This window comes from Trichosurus vulpecula, chromosome 5 (genome assembly GCF_011100635.1).
Source record: "Trichosurus vulpecula isolate mTriVul1 chromosome 5, mTriVul1.pri, whole genome shotgun sequence".
In the NCBI taxonomy this organism is placed as follows: domain Eukaryota; kingdom Metazoa; phylum Chordata; class Mammalia; order Diprotodontia; family Phalangeridae; genus Trichosurus; species Trichosurus vulpecula.
In genome coordinates, this window is record NC_050577.1 from 201,892,020 (window position 1) to 201,909,223 (window position 17,204).

General features: G+C 39.5%; 1 protein-coding gene across 3 annotated transcripts in view; it reads right to left on the reverse strand.

Annotated features, from left to right (window-relative positions):
- Window positions 1–255: 255 nt before the first annotated feature.
- Window positions 256–17,204, reverse strand: part of TULP3 (TUB like protein 3) — a 55,895-nt gene continuing 38,946 nt past the window's right edge. For 2 of the 3 annotated variants that reach the window (XM_036758439.1, XM_036758440.1), the window contains exons 5-11: window positions 10,623–10,756; window positions 9,828–10,022; window positions 8,428–8,540; window positions 6,883–6,997; window positions 5,435–5,533; window positions 3,992–4,163; window positions 256–3,369 (exon numbers count right to left, since the gene is read on the reverse strand). In XM_036758439.1, coding sequence (XP_036614334.1) covers window positions 3,236–3,369; window positions 3,992–4,163; window positions 5,435–5,533; window positions 6,883–6,997; window positions 8,428–8,540; window positions 9,828–10,022; window positions 10,623–10,756 — 962 coding nt within the window. In that variant the 3' untranslated portion in view covers window positions 256–3,235. The remainder of the gene's footprint in view (window positions 3,370–3,991; window positions 4,164–5,434; window positions 5,534–6,882; window positions 6,998–8,427; window positions 8,541–9,827; window positions 10,023–10,622; window positions 10,757–17,204) is intronic. The other variant, XR_005010435.1, reaches the window with a different exon arrangement.

Consider the following 17,204-nt stretch of genomic DNA (forward strand, 5'->3'; position numbering starts at 1 on the left):
ACTGAGTTTTGTAAACTTCATAAGACTATAAATGTTAACTTATTATTACCACTAAGCTACTGCTCCAAGTTAAGGCTAATTCAGACTTCTAGGGTCAGAATTTTGAAGGGTCTCTTCCAGCTTTAAAATTCTAAAATTTTAAATTTTAAAGCATCTGCTTAATTCATCATTGCTAAATGATGAAAAATTACCATCATGCAATCTTACTGCAAGGAGATTCTAGGCAAAGATATTCAAGAAAAGACAGTAATGAAATGTTTGTATAAATTATTTTTTATTGACACAACCTACAAAAGTTATAAATATGATTCATGTAAAACCAGAGTTGGCTGGGGGAGGCATCTCTCCAGACACTCAAGCAGAAAGCAAGTAGAGCAGGGTGACTCTTCTGAAGGTCAAAGGAAAAGCAAAAGAGAAAAGGAGAGGGATTAAATTTATAACCTCAGAGGGGCAGCTAGGTGGCATATTGAGGAGAGCACCAGCCCTGGAGTCAGGAGGACCTGAGTTCAAATCCAACCTCAGACACTTGACACACTTACTAGGTGTGTGACCTTGGGCAAGTCACTTAACCCCAATTGCCCTGCCTTCCCCACTCCAAAAAAAAAAAAAGAAAGAAAAAAAATTTATAGCCTTAGGGTTGGCTCCTAGATTCCAGGTTTAGCTATCCACAATAGCTGAAGATGAGGGAACAATTTAGTTGGCTACCAGTTTATTAGGTCTGGCAGCACAGTTAGTGACCGAGGTCTAAAGGGCCTTAGGGCACTTAATGATGAGGCACTTGACTGGAGGAGCCAGGCCTAAAATGGAAATAAATTAACAGATTGGCTGAGTTGGCCAAAAAGGGATTAAATTTAAAGTCCTTCCATCTGTCCCCAGACTAATTTCCTACTCTAGGCATTTTGACTTGAAGAGATTGCTTGTGAGGAAGCAGGAAATACTGGGTGGGGACTTACAGAGAAATACATAGACAACTAATTCCTAAATCTTGGTGCAAAAGATATTACTTGATTTATTGAGATTTTCTAATAACCAAAACACCACAAAGATATTGTGATTTGTAAGTGAAAGCAATGAAAGGGCAAGTTGTACCAAAATACAAAGGCTTTGGTGACACTGAGCAAGTTGTTTCCACAATCTGGCTAGCAGTTTCTGTGGGGGTGTAAGATCCACCCACAGCCAGCACCCAGAAAGCTGCCAGTATGCTGGGAAAGCACAGGTTCTTTTGATCTGCTTTAATAAGGAAAGCAAGGTGAAGGGGTTGACAAGTTTACTTTAATCCAGCATACAGACAGCATTCACTTAGTTCTAGGGAAAAAACCAGCACCCTGAACTTCAGAATGAAATACAAACAAATTACAAACATCAACAGACAGACCCAATACAATTCATAGTTACCAACATCTAAGTTCAGCCCAGGAGCTCAGAACAAGGGCTGGCCCAGAGTCACGTGCCACCACTGCTGCCACAAAGAGCTCCAACAGAAAAGGGTCTTCAAGCTGTCTTCTCTCCTCTTATAGAGTTTTTGACATCATCAAGTGTCGTCTGAATGACCAGAGCCCAGGCTCTGGTGATTGGTTCTTGAGTTGGCCCCTCCCCTTAGGACCCTGGGAGGTTCAAATCCACATAGATTAGGTTAACACCCGATAGGGCATGGCTCTGGAGTTAACACCTCCCCTTAGCCAGCCCCATCTTGGGCCCCACCCCAGTCACCAATTCGCACCCACACAGGTTCCACATCTAATAGGGCTCTGGGCCTGGGGCCCAGCACCTAGCAAAGCTCAATGAAATACACCAAGTTACTCAAAGAAAACAAAGGCCATTTTGCTTACCAACACACAAGTGTACAAAGGGCACTGAGTGCTAGTAATATTTATGCCAGGAAGGGCCAAACTCGGCCCATCTTAGGGTTGTAGAGTTAGTAAGACAGCTAATTTTAGGGCCACCAAAATGTATAGGAGCAAAAACTTTTCACTGCCACCTTTTTTTCTTTAAATTTTTTTAAACATATAAGACACCCAAAAGCTTCAATAGATAATTCCTGCTGGAGACTACATTCCTTAGGTGAATGGCTTAATAAACACCTACATACAGGAGGCACCACTGGGTTGAAAATAAGGGCAGCTGCAAAACCACTGGGTGAAGCCATCTCCAGTACTTGTACCTGGAAGGCACCATTGGCATCATTCAGAGAAGAAAAGGATTTTAATCTTTACAATGAAATTAAGACAGTTACACACTGGTTACAAATTTGATAGCCATTTCTCTACCTGGGATTGGTGCCAGCTGACCAGTCAGTTTTGAAACTAAGAGGGTTTCACACTAACACAAGAACCTCTGGTACTAAGGGAGAAATGAAACTAGTTTCTAAACTAAACTAAACTAGCAGATACTTAACTTCCTCAAAAGGGAGCTCAACAGCCAAACAAATAACATTCTGGATAATTTCCAAGGGCATATATAGGCTCTGGATATCCAGGGCATTTCTTTTAGGATGCGGAAGAATGATGGATGCTGCTTCTTCCCATGGGACAGGGTGCTCCCATGGGACATGAGCCACTGGTGAAGTGTCAAAGTGATAAATCACTTTGGATTTCTCTGATCCTGGTAGAAGATCATTCTCTGGAAATCACCATCCCTCAAACAAGTCAAAAGCTGGATACAAATGGACATATACTACTACGGACACATAAGCTTCATGGCCTTGGTCATATAATCTACAGGATGGTAGAAGGAAGCAATAGTAGGAATGAAGGCTTTTTTTTTACATAATCAGTCCTCCCATTTATGAGCTCTGGATCACAGGTACAAAGCTATAGAACCTCCTCTGATGCTAAAAATCTATCTCAGCATGAGTTACCAATGTGGGGCAAAAGAATGTTAGGAAACAACTGTCTCTTTCTGAAAATAGATAAGTACCTGAAATAATCTGAACATGATGCCAGATGCAAGAGATTCCAGGCATAGGAAAAACTAATCTTTGAGGCACAGGACAAGTGGGCCTCATTAATGTGCTATGGGTAAAGTTTTCTTTGCAGCTTGAATAATCTTTTGTCTATACTGGGCTGGTAGGGGCTGGAAATTCCATTGAATAGTTTTTTTGTATATGCTGGAATCAACCCAAAAGATACTGGCTGACTTTTCTCATCTCTTTCACACTCAGGAAAGGGAAGTTATTTTCTCCCTAAAGTTAGCTTCCTAGAATGAACAACAGGTTTGGGGTATGACGTGTCTTCTTTCATTCACAAGCTAGTTTGCTGTCAAAGCTGGAGAGCCCAATAGCAAAGGCCTGAAGGGCACACATGGGATAGTTGTAGTCCAGTGTGAATAAGTCTTCTGCCACACGTCCAAACTGCATGACTATATATTCAGCTGCAGAGAGAGAAAAAAGAGTTGAAGGAAATTAGAGAATGTTTAAGATAATGATAAGAAAAAACCTATTTTAATTTTAGAAAGAATTTATAAAGCCTAGGTGAAAGCTAATTAAAATTTGTTTTACATTAAAAAGGTGAAAAAAAAGAAACTTTTTGAGGTTAAAAAGGGGCTTCCCAATCTTGAGCAGTTTTAATTTACTGCTTCTACTATCCACTGGAAATGGAAGACTGTTCCTGACTACCTCCTGGCAAGAGGAAGGATGAGAACTGAGGGTACTACCAATTAGTTAAACAAAAGGACTCAACCTATGGGAAACCTTTGATGTATGTCATCTGAATTGGTCTTTCCAAAACAGCCCAACCTAAGATTCTCTCTGTGGTAGCCACAGCAACTGCTTGACATTCTCTTCACCTGTCCATGCAGTAAAGTTCAGAAGCTCTTCTCCTAAAATATGACTGTCTTCCTACAGGGAGTTGTCTCTCTCAAACAAGGGTATGACCCTATAATGTACCCATGAAAAGTAATTTTCAGAATTTGTCCTAACCAAAATGCAATTCAAAATCTCCCTTCCAGAAAAGCCCCTCTCACTGCCCCGCCTGGCCCTTTCTGGGGGGCTTACGGTCATTTGCATGGACGATCTGAAAATTCTTCACAGATGCCTGAGTCACCCGGCCATGGAAATTTAAGACATAGGATTGAGTGTCATCATTCCAGACTGGGGCTTTGTTGTGTAGCTCTATCACATTTTCCATGTTTTTATTCTGCCATTTGGAAAGCAAGTTCTCATGCTCCTGCTCAAGAGAAAAAAAATCATGTTGCATTGAGAATGCACCTACATCAGAGACACTTCTCCATTATGATCTTATTCATCCTTAAATAACAGTCAGAGGGTGCAGTGGGGGTTCCTGTTTGCCATTTCACAGAGGATAAAGAAAGCTAAGGTACAGAAAGAAAAAAAAACCTGAACTAGGATTTTTGATACTTATGTCAGTGCTCCAGTTACTGTTTCATAGGCAACATGCCTTTTAATCAGTAATTACACTCTATGGTAAGTGAAAAGGATATCAGGAAATGCAAAGGAAATCCTTACACTCAAGGAGTTCACAGTCCAATGGGGAAGACAACATGCAACAACTATGTATAAGCAAAATATACAGGGTAAGTGGGAGATAATCAACAGAGAGAAAGCACTAGCCTTGAGGCAAATTGGGAAAGGCTTCTTACAGAAGGGAGAGTTTTAGCTGGGGCTTGAAGCAAGTCAGAGAAGCCAGGAAGGGAATATGAGGAGAAAGAGAATTCCAGGCAAGGAAGACAAGCAGTGATGATGCCCAGGGCCAGTAAGTAGATTGTCTCTTTCCAGGAGCATCAGGAGGCCAGTGTCAATGGATCAAAGAGTATTTGGGGGCCAGTAAGGTGGAAATACAGGAAAGGTAGGAAGGAACCATGTTATGAAGTGTTTTAAAAGCTAAAAGGAGGATTTGATGTTTTGATCGTGAAGGTAACAGGGAGACACTGTAGTTTATCTGTATTTTAGGAAAATCAACTCAACGACTGAGTGGAGGACAGACTGGACTGGGGAGGGATCTGAAGCAGGGAGACTAACCAAAAGATCGCTGCAATAGTCTAGGTGTATGTTGATAAAGGCCTGCACTAGGGTGATGGCAGTACTAAAAGAACAACCCACACAACGACTAACAACAATTTAAACAAAGATGACACTAGTGCTGGTATCATGATGTGAAATTTAAAGCACATATTATTCCTTTCTGGTAACTTACAATAGTGCAAAGTTGACATGTACTTTCAGTGGCAACTACACTATTAGGTGACTTTGCTTAACTTTTCTGGGAAAATACTTTATAGGGGGTGATTCTGGAGGTGTGTTATAGGAAATGTTTTTTCTATCAAAACAAAAAGGATCAATACATTTTTAAAAGAAAAAAATAAGGCTTTACCCAAGAGATTTGGCAAGTATAATCTGAACTGGAACCCAGGGAAAATTGAATAGATTTCTTAACAGCCTTTCAAGCCCTCTTTGCAAATTAGGTATGTCCCTACTTACATTTCGTGGCCGGAATGGGATTCTTTCATGACTCATATTCATCCCTGGAATAATCACAGACATTTTCCTGGGACCCTTAAACCCAAGCACATTAGTTTCCTAGAAAATAGAGAGATCTCTTGGAAAGTGAAGCAGAACTCTTGAAAAAAAAGTGACAACTTTTTAACTATCCTTCTTTAGCACTTTTAATTGGCAGCAAGAAGAAAAAAATAATAGTAATAATGGCAGTATGGAGCAAAAAGACCCCCTTCAAGCTCTGTGACTTTGGGGACGTCATGTAACTTCTTCAAGCCTGTCTCCTCATTTACAGAATGAGGGGTTTGAAACAGATGATCTCAAAGGTCCTTCCCAGTTTACAAAGCATTTCTTTACTATAACTCTGTGAAGGACTATCATTTCCATCTTAAAGATGAAGAAATTAAAATCCAAGGAACTTGCCCACAATCACACTGTCAGTAACTGATGGAGTGGGATTTCATAAGGTCTGGTGACTCTGCGTTTTTTTTCCCTCTACATTAAACTGTCAGGCAGTATTATCTCTATAAGGTGACAGTAATGCAGTTGCTATAAACATAACAGAAATATAAACATATCAATCCATATAGATCCCCACAACAGATACTGTTGTCCTAAAATTAATCTTCTTTATCTCTAATTAAAAAGGAAATGACAAGTAACTTTAACAAACTGTCTAACTTAATCATCATCAAATATTTAACAGAACTATGAACTATGGGAAGTGATAGACTTCAAGTTAAATATGGTCTCTAATCTTGAGAAAATCTAATAAGGAAGAATATGATCATACAATTAATATTTATTTAGAATACACAGAAGCTAAATGTGTTATGGACAAAGATGATAAATGGATAGGCTTTGGTTTGTATTACATAGAACAAATATTACTGAAAGGCATAGGCTGAACTATCATTTAAGATCAAAAGGATAAAGTCTGGCAGATAAATTAAAGATATTTCTGAAGAAACACCTCTTTCAGAAAAGCACAAAAACTAAAAAACAGTTATCAGATTCAAACCTGTCAGCAAGCTGGCATTCTTAGAGATTTATAGTACTATGATTTAAACTTGGCTGAAAACAAATAAAAGTTTTTAGTTTCATTCTTTAATATTTGGGTCTATATCCACTAGTTTGTTAAAATCTTAGTTTTTGCTAGAGACTTTCCACCAAATACTATAGAAAGTAACCTGAAATTATAACTGTTCATAATTCCTGGAGGTTAACCAAATTTCCTCTGTTATTATCATGTAATTACCAAAAGCATAGGGTTACATTGGGTCCTCTGGAATTATCTGGTTTATATTCCCAAGAAGTTTATATAATCTTACTGGGGCTTGTAGGTAGAAGCAACATAGTTCTAGATCCATTCTCTGTTTCTAATCTTAGCTGGGAGTTCAGAGAAGGGATTAAATAGCAAGAATGGCACTTACATAACAGATGGCTGCAAGCTCCTGACGAGTATGGGCCTTTTCCACCAGGCCCTGTGCCTTAGCTGGGCTGACACCATGGTCATACACTGTAAACTTGGTTCCCATGAGATTGGACCTAGAACCAGGAAGAGACTATCACCAATATAGTCTCATTTTTCTCTTATGCAAACAAAAATATGCTACACTGAGTGACACAACAGGTAACAACCCTAAAATGTCAAAGTATATCTATTTCATCTGCAGCTTTTACAAATTCTTTCATTAGAAAAAAGCAAGAACTATGACCTAGTTCAAATCAAAAGGCTGAGTTCCAACAACATTCTGTAGTAACAAATCTCACTGACTCACTGAAACTATAGGAATAAGGGCAGGTTACACACACCTTTTGGCAGAGGTGATGGACTAAAGGTGCAGAAGGAGACATAGATTTTCAGATATGACCAACGTACTAAATGGTTTTGCTTGACTATACTTATTTGTTATGAGGGCTTCTATTATTCAGGCAGTTGAATCAATAAGCATTTATTAAGTGCTTACAATGTGACAGGCACTGTGTGAAGATACAAGGAAAAGTAAAAAACAGTCCTTGCCCTCAAAGAGTTCACAACGTAACAGGGAAGACAATATGCAAACAACTATGTACAAACAAGTTATATATAGGATAAAAAGGAAATAATTTATGGAAAGAAGGCACTAGCTGCTTCATCCTGGGCAAGTCACGTAACCCCAATTTCCTCAAAAAAAAAAAAAAAAAAAAAGAAAATGAAAAAAAGGTGAGATTTTAGTTGGGACTTGAAGTCAGGGAAGCCAAGAGGCAGAGATGAGGGTGTACATTCCAGGCATGAAGGACAACCAGAGAAAATGCCCAGAGCCAGGAATGAAGTCTTGACCTTTTTTTTTTTTAAATATGAGGCAAAGTTCTCAGCTGAGAGAGTAGGGGGAGGGAAATCATGAAAGGATGGGAGGTTTCAGGAGGGACAAAAAGGCTTGGAAGAGTTGCTGCAGTGAGTGGGTTAATTGGGGTAGTTTACTGCCTAGCAGTAAACCCAGTAAACCCAGATGAGGTTATATAACATAAATCACGAGTGGATCCAGTCAGATTGGTTGCTTGATTCTTCTATCAGCAAAAGATTGGGGAACAAAAGAATTGCTAGTGATAGAAATGCAAAAATAAAAAAGAATAAAATACTTAAAGATACACAGAAGAAAATAAAGTCTATAAGGATACAAATTAGGCGATTTTGTTACTATCACATTAAATTTAATACATTCCTAAAACAACAATCTGTACATAACAGAAGTTTATGATTTCACATGTAATTCTCTTTTTTGTTCCTTTGTACACTAAAACGTTCATGTTTGTTGGTTATTATTAAACTCACAATAAAAAAGAAAAATTAAGTTAAAAGAAAGGGCAAGGGACAGGGAAACTAGATAAAGTCCTTTAGTCCCCTCTTGACCTCCATTTGCTCATTTGTAAAAGGAAGGGTTGGACTGAATGGTTTCTGTCCCAGCCTAGAACACTGTTGGCCTTGGGGCTTTCACCTGAGTTTGCCAATGTAGCTCTCCCCTTCCCGAGATAAATCCGTCGGATCAATGGAGATGAGGTAGTTGGATGTTTTACTCTTTTTTCGCTTTCTCCCAGCAAGAAGGAATGTCTAAAAAATACAAAATGTCAAGTCAGGTCTGGAATGAAGAGAACACACTCTATCTACTTAAGCAATAAATCTCTTTGAGCTCTCATTCCAACTTCTAACCTGTTTCCACAAACTCACTGTCTACTGCTCTTTCTCTTTTCTTTCCTTTTTGGCAGTGAAGTGGCACATTGGAGTTGGTCTGCCTAGCTATAAAACAGGGTCGTTGTGAGGACCCAGTGGGATCCTATTTGTGAAGTGCTTAGTACCTGGCACATAGGAGGCACCTAAAAAACACTTATTTCCCTTCTACAGCTTTCTCAGTTTCCTTCAAACCTTGCTCTCTGTATTGCTGCTTATTTTTCTATCACTATAAACCCAACAAAACATCTTTCTCCCTCACCATGAACTTAACCCAACTGATCAGTGCAGTCACCCTCTCCTACCCTTAGCTTTATATTCTTGACTGAAATAATTCCCTTGCTATTCTGCACCTCATCATTTCTATGACATGACCAATTCAGTATTAAGTTGTGCCTTCCAATCAAATCACTTCTGGGAATCATATATTAACTCTTCAGCCTCTGTGTCTATACAGAATGAATTATTCATGAACAAGTTTAAAAATGCTGAAAAACCCAAGTCTGAAATAAACTAGAATTGTTGGGGTATTTAGCTTGTCTCCTCTTCTGACTATACCTAGGTCATTCTGCCTCCCAACAACATCCTTATTTTCCTTTGTCATTATTCTTCTTTGATGAAAAAGAAAAAGAAAACCAAGATACTTCCCCTAGGAAAAAAAGGAAACTTATTTTATATTACTTAAAAAATAAATGTATGGATACTCTCTAATGTATCTGGTATATTAAAATAAAATTCAATAATTTAAAATATATTTTTCCTTAAATCTAACAAAGCAGTCTAGATATTAAAAATTTCATTTCCTTATATTTAACTCATTGAAGAGAGCACTAACACACACTTACAAGCAATGAAAGTTCATCCACTTGCATTGAAGTTGGCCTAACAGCACAGGACAAAAGGATAATAGATTTATAACTGAAAGAAACCATGTAGTCCAACTCTTTCATTTTTTACGAATGAGGAACTGAGGCCCAGAGTGGTTAAGTGACTTGTCGAAAGTCACAGAGTTATTGGTAAGTAGCAGGGTTGGGATTTGAATTCAGGTTCTCTGACAGAACTCTTTCCAATGTACTATATACCCTCCACCAGTATTTTTTCCTTATTATAAAATCCAACCTCCAATACCTCCCCTCCTGAAAGCTTTGCCCTAGGAGATCATTCACATACCTTCCGATTTTCATCCCTTTCCAAGTGCATGTAATAGGTGGGGTACAGGCCCCTGTCCATTCCCTTCTTATCCCTGGTGATTCGACATTTCACTGTAATCCCCCGAGGAGCAGGACGAAATGCAAAATCTTCTAAATTTTCTACTTCTAGCTGGTTATCAGCCTGAAGGGATGCTGTACAGGAAGCTCCTGTATCCTGAGAAAACAGTGATACTTGAGTAGAGGAGATCAGGTCAGAAGCTTACGCATTCTTGTGAGGAATAATTTGCCTTTGGATCTTCACAACCAACGCCTTCTGACAATGGCAGAAGAAATTCAGGGACATCGAATGAAATAATAAATATTTGACACAAGAGAAGGTAGCAAAGAAGTGTTACCCTTAAAAGTTATTTTGAACGAGGGTTCCTGTAGGCACTAATCTGTCTATATTTAGGTATGAGCCCTATGAAGGCACCTTCACTTAAAAAAAAATACTTTTACTGCTATCTTCTGTTTTTACATTGCCTACATTTTGCAGTAAATCTCTCTTCTGTTTCCTCATCCCTCACAAGCAATCTCTTATAACAAAGAATAAAAAGGTGGGGAAGGGGGGAAACGTTCCTCAAAATTAACCAACGCATACAAAAATCTGAAAATATTTGCAGCACAACCATAGTCTCCCACCTCTGCAAAGAAATGAGGGGAGGGATAGGGATAGAAAGCACCCTAATTTAACAGTGCTATTACGTTATGAAGGTAAGCTCTGCAGAGAGCTGGTATAATTTACCCAAAAGGAAGAGCTTCCAGAACTACATACTGTGACTGATTTCTGGCTGGATCCAGAACTGGGTCGCTGTGTTTCTGAGTAGGGTGAATGAGTTCTTGATTTCTTTCCTTCCTCTTCTTCCCCATCAGTCACCTCTTCATCAAAGTTCAAACTGTCAGAGATGCCTGGTCAAACATAGAGATAAAACTGTCTAAATTAACTAAAAAAGGGTCTGAAAATTTAAGTAAAAAATTAATTCCCTTCTCTGTCCAGCCCCTCTACCCACTTCACATACACATACCCCAGTAAACCTTCTTATCCAAATTGTTGCAAATCTTTCTTCTGGATTATTGCAACAGCTTCTTCATTGGGTTTCCACTCACCAATCCAAATTAATCACAGGCAAATTTATCTTCCCAAAGTACTTATCATCCTGTTATTCCTTTACTCAAAACAACTTTCAGTGGTTCCCCGTAAAGCAATATCCTAAACTCCTTGGCTTGGCATGCAAGCCTTCAGCAATCTTGCTATAATCCTCAGTCTACAGATCATAACACTGAGGATCTATGGACTGTTAGGGAAAGGAAAGCAATACAGAGTAGAGTTGGGATTAGACTCTAAATCTCTACGTCTAAATACTGTCCTCTTTCCAAAACTGTCTATTCACTGTTCCTCATATTTCCTTGCTTCTATGACTTTTTTCCTAATACTCTACATGATTTAATAGCCCTTTTCCCCCCTTCCATCTAGGAGATTCCCACCTATCTTTCAAGGACTAAGTCCTACCCACCCTCACTCCCCTAGCCAGAAGTGATTTCTCAATCTCTTAAAAATACTCATTTTCTAGGCCACTGATTTGCGATTTAGCACACTGCCTTGTAGGGTAAAGTTTTTGTCTTTTTTAAAATGTTTATAACTCTCCTGTTTCCAGCTAGATTATAAATAACAAGAAAGCTGGGATTGTGCTTTATGAGTTTCTGTATTCTCAACAGAAAAAGTGTCGAGCACACAGTAGACAATCAATCAATACTTCTTAATTCAATTAAACAATTCAACAAGCATTTATGAAATGCCTACTATGTGTCAGGCACTGTGCTACATGCTGAAGATGGGAAGGCAAAAATAAAATAGTCTCTGCTCTCAAGAAACTTAAATTCTAGGGGGAAGGGGAAGAGGAAATAATATACACCAATAAGTAAATACAAAACAATTTCAGAGGGAACATTAACAACCATGGGAATTGGGAAAGGTCCCTGTACAGGAGTAGCCTTTAAACTGAAGCTTAAAGGAAGCTGAGACTTCAAGAGGCAGAGGGAGACCATCCCAGGCGTGGGGAGCAGCCTGTGCAAAGGCACAGAGAGAGGAGAGATCATGAACAGGGTAGAGCAAGTAAGCCAATTTGGCTGGAATACCCGGTGTGTACAGGTCAGTGATATGTGTTCAATCTAGGAAGATAGGCCAGAGCCAGATTCTAAAGAGTTTTAAATGTGAAAGGAGTTTACATTTGATATCAGAAGCATTAGGGAGCAATTGAAGCTTATTGAATAAGGAGTGGCATAGAGAGAATGTCAATTTGGCAGCAGTGGGAAGGGAGAACCTGTGTAATGCGAAGTCTGAATGCCGGGATACCAGCAAGAAGGCTACTGCAGCAGGCTTGGGGAAAGGTGATGAGGGCCTGAATTAGGGTGGTGGCTACGTAAGCGGCGAGAAAGGAGCAGAAACAAAAGACAATATGAATAGGAAGAAGTGGATCAACTGATCAATCTGTTCTCTTCTCCTTAGTGTAAGAGAAAAAAGAAATAGGTCTTCTTTTCTTTTATTATTTTTAGTAAATAGTATTTTATTTTTTCTAATTACATGTAAAGATAGTTTTCAACATTAATTTTTTATAAAATTTTGAGTTGCAAATTTTTCTCCCTCTCTCCCTCTCACTTCCTGCCCCAAGATGGCAAGCAATCTGATAGAGCTTATACATGTGCCATCATGTAAAACATATTCCCACATTAGTCATCTTGTAAAAGAAGAAACGGAACACAAGGGAAAAGCCATGAAAAAACAAACAACTGCCCTGCCCCCAAAGTAAAAATAGTATGCTTTGATTTGCATTCAGACACCATCAGTTCTTTCTCTGGATGTGTATAGCATTTTCCACTATAAGTCTTTTGGAATTATCTTGAGTCATTGTATTGCTGAGAAGAGCTAAGTCACCCATAGTTGAGCAGCGCACAATGTGGCTCTAACTGTGTACAATGTTCTGGTTCTGCTCACTTCACTCAGTATCAATCTCAATCCATATAAGTCTTTCCAGTTGTTTTATTTTCTTGAAATCTGCCTGCTCATCATTTCTTATAGCACAATGGTATTCCGTTACATTCATATATGACAATTTGTTCAGCCATTCCCCAAGAGACGGGCAATTCCTCCATTTTCAATTCTTTGCCACCACATAAATATTTTTGTACTGTAGGTCCTTTTCCCTTTTTTTTTTTAGTTTGTGCACATTTTATTTTACATATGTATGAAAGAAAAATTACTTTGTATTTCCTTTCCCTCTATTTTATATTTCTTCATTTTTAAATTTTTTTTAATTTTATCATTTCTATTTAATATTTTAGTTTTCAACATTGAGTTTCACAAGATTTTGAGTTACAAATTTTCTCCCCATTTCTACCCTCCCCCCATTCCAAGATGGCATATATTCTGATTGCCTCGTTCCCCAGTCAGCCCTCCCTTCTGTCACCCCACTCCCCACCCCATCCCCTTTCCCCTTAAATTCTCGTAGGGCAAGATAGCTTTCTATGCCCCATTCCCTATATATCCTTTTTCCCAGTGGCATGCAAAAACAACTTTTTTTTGAGCATCTGCTTTTAAAACTTTGCGTTCCAAATTCTCTCCCCTCTTCCCTCCCCACCCACCCTCCTTATTCAAGTTAGGTCACACATGTATCATTATGTTAAACACTTCCACAATACTCATGTTGTAAAAGGCTAACTATACTTCCTTCCATCCTATCTTGTCCCCCTTTATTCAATTTTCTCCCTTGACTCTGTCCCTTTTCAAAACTGTTTGCTTTTTATTACCTCCTCCCCCTATCTGCCCTCCCTTCTATCATCCCTTTTTTATCCCCTTCTCCTTACTTTCCTATGGAGTAAGATACCCAATTGAGTGTGTATGTTACTCCCTCCTCAAGTTGAATCTGATGAGAGCAAAATTAACTCATTCCCCCTCACCTGCTCCCTCTTCCCTTCCAATGAACTGCTTTTTCTTGCCACTTTTATGTGAGATAGTTTACCGCATTCTATCTCTCCCTTTCTATCTCCCTCAGTATATTCCTCTCTCAACCCTTAAATTTATTTTATTTTTTTAGATATCATCCCTTCATGCCATGAATTACACACATCATCCTTCCATGTAGGAATGTAAACAAAACAGTTCAACTTTAGTAAGTCCCTTATGCATTCTCTTTCTTGTTTACCTTTTCATGCTTCTCTTGATTCTTGTGTTTCAAAGTCAAATTTTCTATTCAGCTCTGGTCTTTTCACTGAGAAAGCTTGAAAGTCCTCTATTTTATTGAAAATCCATATTTTGCCTTGGAGCATGATACTCAGTTTTGCTGGGTAGGTGATTCTTGGTTTTAATCCTAGCTCCTTTGACCTGTGGAATATCATATTCCGATCCCTTAATGTAGAAGCTGCTAGATCTTGTATTATTCTGATTGTGTTTCCACAATACTCAAATTGTTTCTTTCTGGCTGCTTGCAGTATTTTCTCCTTGATCAGGGAGCTCTGGAATTTGGTGACAATATTCCCAGGAGATTTCTTTTTGGGATCTTTTTCAGGAGGCAATCATGGATTCTTTCATATTCTATTTTACCCTCTGGTTCTAGAATATCAGGGCAGTTCTCCTTGATAATTTCTTGAAAGATCTTATCTAGGCTCTTTTTTTGATCATGGCTTTCAGGTAGTCCAATAATTTTTAAATTATCTCGCCTGGATCTATTTTCCAGGTCAGTGGCTTTTCCAATGAGGTATTTCACATTGTCTTCCATTTTTTCATTCCTTTGGTTCTGTTTTATAATATCTTGATTTCTCATAAAGTCACTACCTTCCACTTGCTCCCATCTGATTCTTCAGTGGTCTTTTGGACCTCCTTTTCCATTTGGCTTATTCTGCCTTTCAAGGCATTCTTCCCCTCATTGGCTTTTTGGAGTTCTTTTGCCATTTGGGTTAGCCTATTCTGTTATTTTCTTCAGTATTTTTTTGGATCTCCTTTAGCAAGTCATTGACTGTTTTTCATGGTTTTCTTACATCTCTCTGATTTCTCTTCTCAAATTTTCCTCTACTTCTCTTACTTCCTTTTCAAAATCCTTTTTGAGCTCTTCCATGGCCCGAGACCAGCTCATGTTTTTCTTGGAGGCTTTTGATGTAGGGTCTTTGACTTTGTTGACTTCTTGTGGCTGTATGTTTTGGTCTTTGTCACCAAAAAAGGAATCTAGAGTTTGAGTCTGAGTTCATTTTCACTGCCTGTTCGTGTTCCCAGCCAGCGACTTAACCCTTGAGCTTTTTGTCAGTGTATGACTGCTTGTAGAGAGTACTCTGTCCCAAGCTTTAGGGTCCAAGTGCTGCTGTTTTCAGAGCTACTTCTACTCCACCATCAGCCCAGGCTCTGTCACAGAAGGGCTCCTCCTCCCCCAAGAACTGCCAACCAGGACCGCTGTCCAGATCCAAGCAGGGCACAGCAAGAAAACTTTCCTTTGTGCCCATAAAGTACTCTTTGCACTCCCGCTATGATCTGCTGCTAGATTCCTCCCACTGTGTGAGCCAGGGACTCAGGAAGCAGCTGATGCTGGAGCTCTGGGAGCAGCCTCAGGAGCTTCCTGCTGCTGCCACCGCCACCACTGCACCACCTCCGCCACCCCCAGGGCTGGTGGCCAGACCAGTCTCAACTTGATCCTACAGTTTCCCACTAACCTGCTCTTTGACCTTTGTGGGTTGGGAAGTCTGGTAACTGCCACAGCACAATGATTCATGGCCCTTGGGCCTGTTCTGCCAGCTGACTCCAGGTCTGGTCTGTCCTGGCATGGCCCACGTAGGGCTGCGCTCCACTCCCAGCACCGTACAACAGACCCTTCCTGGCGACCATCCAGGCTCTCATGGGCTAGAGACCTGTTTCCCTCTGCTATTTTGTGGGTTCTGCAGCTGCAGAATTTGTTCAGAGACATTTTTCACAGGTGTTTGGAGGAATTTGGGGGAGAGCTCAAGCAAGATCCTGCTTTCCAGCTGCCATCTTGGCTCTACTGTCCTCCTTCTATTTTCCCTTTTCCCTTTTATATGATCTCTTTTGGATACAAAGCTAGTAGTGGTTTTAATGGATCAAAGGGTATGCAGAGTTTGATTGTCCTTGGGGCACAGTTCCAAACTGCTCTCCAGAATGACTGGCCCACTTCACAACTCCACCAACAATGCATTAGTGTCCCAATTTTCCCACATCTTCTCCAACATTTATAGGTTTTTTTTTTCTGTCACATTACCTCTACCTAAAAAGGAATACCCTTTGTTACAAGGGGATGGCTCTCTGTATAGTGGAAAAGGGAGGGATATATTTGGAAATGAAGAGGATGTAAATCAAGCAATCAACCAACAAGTATTTATTAAGTGCTTATTATGAGCCAGGCACTGAGGATACAAGTACAAGGAACAAAACAGTCCCTCCTTGCAATGAGCTTACATTCAAAGGGAGGACATAGGTGTATATGTATATGTATGTGTGTATGTAGATATATATATATATATATACATACACACATACATATGTGTGTATAAAGTTATTAAATATAAATTTATATAAAGTAGTTAAATACAAGGGAGGCAGGGCTCTAGCAGTTGGGGGAGGGATCAGGAAAGGCTTCATGAAGAAAATGGTGCTTGAACTGCATCTCAAAGAAAGAGAGGAGCTATATGAGGTGGAAGTAAGAAGGGAGTGCACAGAGACAGACAAAAGTAAAGAGATAGGAGATGGGCATGTCATGTGTGAGGAACAGAGAGAGGGCTAATTGGGTTATCTCACGGAGTATACAGGAGGGAAAGTAACACCCAACAAAGCTGAAAGATAGGTTGAGCAGCTTGCACATGGATTCAAAAGCTATACAAAAGAGTTTTTATTTTACCCTAGAAGCAGCAGGAAAATAAGAAAAAAAACACTGATGCTGTCTGAGTAAGGAAATCACAGTCAGATTTGTGGCTAAGGAAAATTACTTTTGGCAGCGGTGTGCCAGATGGGGATGAGACACTTGAGGCAAGGAAATCAATTAGGAAGCTTTGAAAAAAAATCTAGGCAAAAAGTGATGAGGACCTGAACTGAAGTGGTAGTTGTGTGAGTTGGATGAGAGAAACATTATAAGGATAGAAATGGCACGATGTAGCAACTGATGTGTGGTGAGGAGCGTAACATAATGCTAAGATTACAAATCTGTGAGAAACTGGAAGGATGGTGGTACCTTTGAAAGAAACAGGAAAGGATGGGGAGGGTTTAAGGGGGGAAGATAATGAGCATGTTGAGTTTAAGACATCTATGAAACATCTAGCTTGAAATATCCAATAGCCAATTGGTAATGTGGGACTGTTATGACTGAAA